Here is a 3,293-nt window from a genome sequence, read left to right on the forward strand (position 1 = left end):
GTGTGTGTGTGTGTGTGAGGTGTGTGTGTGTGTGTGTGTGGTGTGTGTGTGTGTGTGTGGTGTGTGTGAGTGTGTGTGTGTGTGTGTGTATGTGTGTGTGTGTGCTGGGAAAGGTGCTCTAAGTAGAACCGAGTCCATCCTGCTTCTCCCTTCTGCTCTCTCTGGTTCAGACCACTGAGGGTCTCTGAGGTGAAGGTCTGGACTTCTAAGTGTGTGTTGACAGAAGCCTCCCAGTGACAAGGGGGTCCTGCCTGAGCACCTTCACAGGTGTGGAGGGAACGTGGGTGCAGGCAGCAGGCATTCTGCAAGCTGCACAAATGACAAGCCATGTGTCTTTGTCACTGGTTCCAGGTTTGCTGGGAGGAGAACAGAAAGTTCTAGCTGTGTGAACTGTACAGATACAGAGGTGGAGTTTCCCAGTCATGAGCCATTAGGGGGAAGTAATACCTGGAGCCAGGCCACTGCCTTTAACCTAAAATAAATAATTGTAGAGGCTGAAGACATAGCCTTGGGTTAACCACGTAATCAATTTTTAAACCAACATCGTTTCCCTCCTACTTCCTCCTCCCCAACTAGTAATATTCAGACCAGACCAAGTTCTGTGGGGAAGTATGGGCCTTGGTTGGCAAGTCTGTAAGGAGGATTCTTCAAATGTTGGGGGCCTCTGGGGGGACATTGCCAAAGACGACAGCCCCTGCCTTGACTTTTCCAAACAAGTCTGATCCCCTGGGTGTTTTGCTGGAATCTCTATGCTTAGTCTTTAAGACCCGACCTTGAAGAAGCATTTTACCCTACTGATTGTATCTAGAGGTTAAATTTAGTTCAAGCTGTTGTTACAATAAAAGGCTAACAGGGCAAGCATTTGGGGCTCTTTTGGTTCCTAAAGCTAAACAAGCCCCTTAGCCTTCTCTTTCACAGATACGTGTGTCAAAGTAATCTGCTCATCTGTCTCTCAAGGTCTGCTGGTCAGTCCCGGCAAATTCTATGTATTTTGTAGCTTATAAAGCAGAGCAAGGGGCAGAGAAGGTGTCTTGTGGACACTGGGTATCTGTGCTAATGATATCACTTGATCACCAAAACCCTGGAGGAATGGGGGTGGAAAGAAGGGGAGAGTTTTCTGAGTAGTCAGAATAACATAAGCAAAGGCGCAAAGATATAAAAGGTAGCATTCATAGCCCAGCCGGCGTGGCTCAGTGATTGAGCATCAACCTATGAACCAGGAGGTCATGGCTCAATGCCAGGTCAGGGCACGTACCCAGGTTGGGGGATCCATCCTTGGTATGGGGCATGCAGGAGGCAGTCAATCAATGATTCTCTTCACCATTGATGTTTCTATCTCTCTTTCCCTGGCCCTTCCTCTCTGAAATCAATAAAAAAATATTTTTAAAAGTAGCACTCATAGAGACTGGAGAGGAGCTGCTGCTGGTGTCAGGGAGGCACAGATGGGAGGAGCTGAGAGTGAGTGGGGCGGTCCAGAGCCAGGGTCGTGGGGACTTTGGTGCAGAGATTGAGCTTATTGGGAAAACACTGGACGGTATTGAAAGGTTGTTAACAAGGGAGGAGCTAGAGTGAGTGGGGCCAGAGCACACAGGGTCATGGGGACTTTGGTGCAGAGATTGAGCTTATTGGGAAAACAATAAGCTTATTAGAAAGGTTGTTAACAAGGGAGAGACCTAATCCAACTTGTATTTTGAAAAGATCCCTGTGGCTGCAGGGTGGAGACTGGCTTGGAAAAAGAATAGATTTCAAAAGACCTGTTAGAGCTGCAGTTTTCAACCTGTGGGTCGAGACACCTTTGGGGGTCAAACGACCCTTTCACAGGGGTCACCTAAGACCATCGGAAAACACGTATATAATTACATATGGTTTACAGTAGCAAAATTACAGTTATGAAGTAGCCATGAAAATAATTTTATGGTTGGGGGTCACCACAACATGAGGAACTGTATTAAAGGGTCGAGACATTAGGAAGGTTGAGAACCACTGTGTTAGAGGGTCTTGAATAATTTAGGTGCAAGATGGTGGTGGCTTGGACAAGGTGCTGGGGACATGAGGAAGGTAAGAAGTCTGAGACTTTAGGAGCCAGAATGGGAGGGTGTGCTGGCTAATGTGGGAGGGAGGAGGGGCTGGAGAGTGAAGGTGGACTCCCAGGTTTGGAGCTTGGGCAGTAATGACAGTCACTGAAACACAGAGAGCGCTGGAGAAGAATGAGTCCCGGGAGGCAGGAGAGATTAGGATGCTCTGGGTGTGAGATGCCCGAGAGACGTCCCAGAAGAGATGCTCCGTGGGCAGTTGGGTCTGAAGCTCAGAACAGAGGTCCCTGGCTTGTAATTTCCTGTGGGTGTGCCACAGCCCTCAGAGATGGGAACAGGGAGTGTGAATGTCTCTCCAGGCCACTCCCTACTAATAGAAGAGCTCTTCAAAGCCATAGCTCCTCATGGGAGAGTTGAGTTTTTCTCAAGGAGTTACGCACACAGAGGTCCCTCAGAAACAGTAAGAGTAGGGTGGAGAAATGCTTCAGACCTAGCTGAGTAGCCCCTGGATTCAATTATCCATCTACCAGCTGTTTCTGTTATTTTATTTTATTTTTTGTTAATCCTCACCTGAGGATATTTTTCCCCCATTGATTATTATTATTCTTTAGACTGGGCAGGACTCAAACTTGCACTTTTTAAAATTATATTTAATTGGTTTCAGAGAGGAAGGGAGAGGAAAAAGAGATAGAAACATCAATGATTAGAGATCGTGCCCACAACCTGGGCATGTGCCTTGACCGGGAATGCAACTGTGGTTACAAAGCTGAGGCCACTGTATTTTGGAGTCAGCAGGAAATTACTGCAGCTGAAGGCCTCTGATGTCCTCTGGTGCCTGTCCGATCCAGGCTGGATTGTGGCTATCATGGGGACCCTGTTTGAACCATGGACAGCAGGGTCTACAGTCTTCATCCATCATCTGCCCCAGTTTGACCCTAAGGTCATTGTGGAGGTAAGAGGACTAATCTCTCAGTGTCAACAAACTCCTGGAGAAACTCATGTTTCAGGTTCAAAAGCTGGCCCCTGCTGAGAAGAGTGTGCGTAACAAAGAAGCCCATTAGGGTGATAGAACCTGGGCTCTGGGTATCTCAAATGTGAGGCTCTGAACCAGTCAGTGAATCTCCCAGAATACACATTATGAGAAATTAAAGCAACCAGAACAATCTCAGGTCTCCTGGCTCCTCCAGGGCCAGGTAGCTGGTGTGTGCGTGTGAATTTATTGAAGTGTTTAAAACCAGAGCCCTTGGAATAGGATGGTTC

At 47.6% G+C, this 3,293-nt stretch overlaps 1 protein-coding gene across 2 annotated transcripts in view; it reads left to right on the forward strand.

Annotated features, from left to right (window-relative positions):
• LOC102242035 (acyl-coenzyme A synthetase ACSM1, mitochondrial) overlaps positions 1 to 3,078 on the forward strand; it is a 5,991-nt gene extending 2,913 nt beyond the window's left edge. The window contains exon 3 of one of the 2 annotated variants that reach the window (XM_005881939.2): positions 2,826 to 3,078. In XM_005881939.2, coding sequence (XP_005882001.1) covers positions 2,826 to 3,063 — 238 coding nt within the window. In that variant the 3' untranslated portion in view covers positions 3,064 to 3,078. The remainder of the gene's footprint in view (positions 1 to 2,825) is intronic. The other variant, XM_005881940.2, reaches the window with a different exon arrangement.
• Positions 3,079 to 3,293: the final 215 nt, after the last annotated feature.

Source organism: Myotis brandtii, unplaced genomic scaffold (assembly GCF_000412655.1).
Source record: "Myotis brandtii unplaced genomic scaffold, ASM41265v1 scaffold6941, whole genome shotgun sequence".
Taxonomy (NCBI): Eukaryota; Metazoa; Chordata; class Mammalia; order Chiroptera; family Vespertilionidae; genus Myotis; species Myotis brandtii.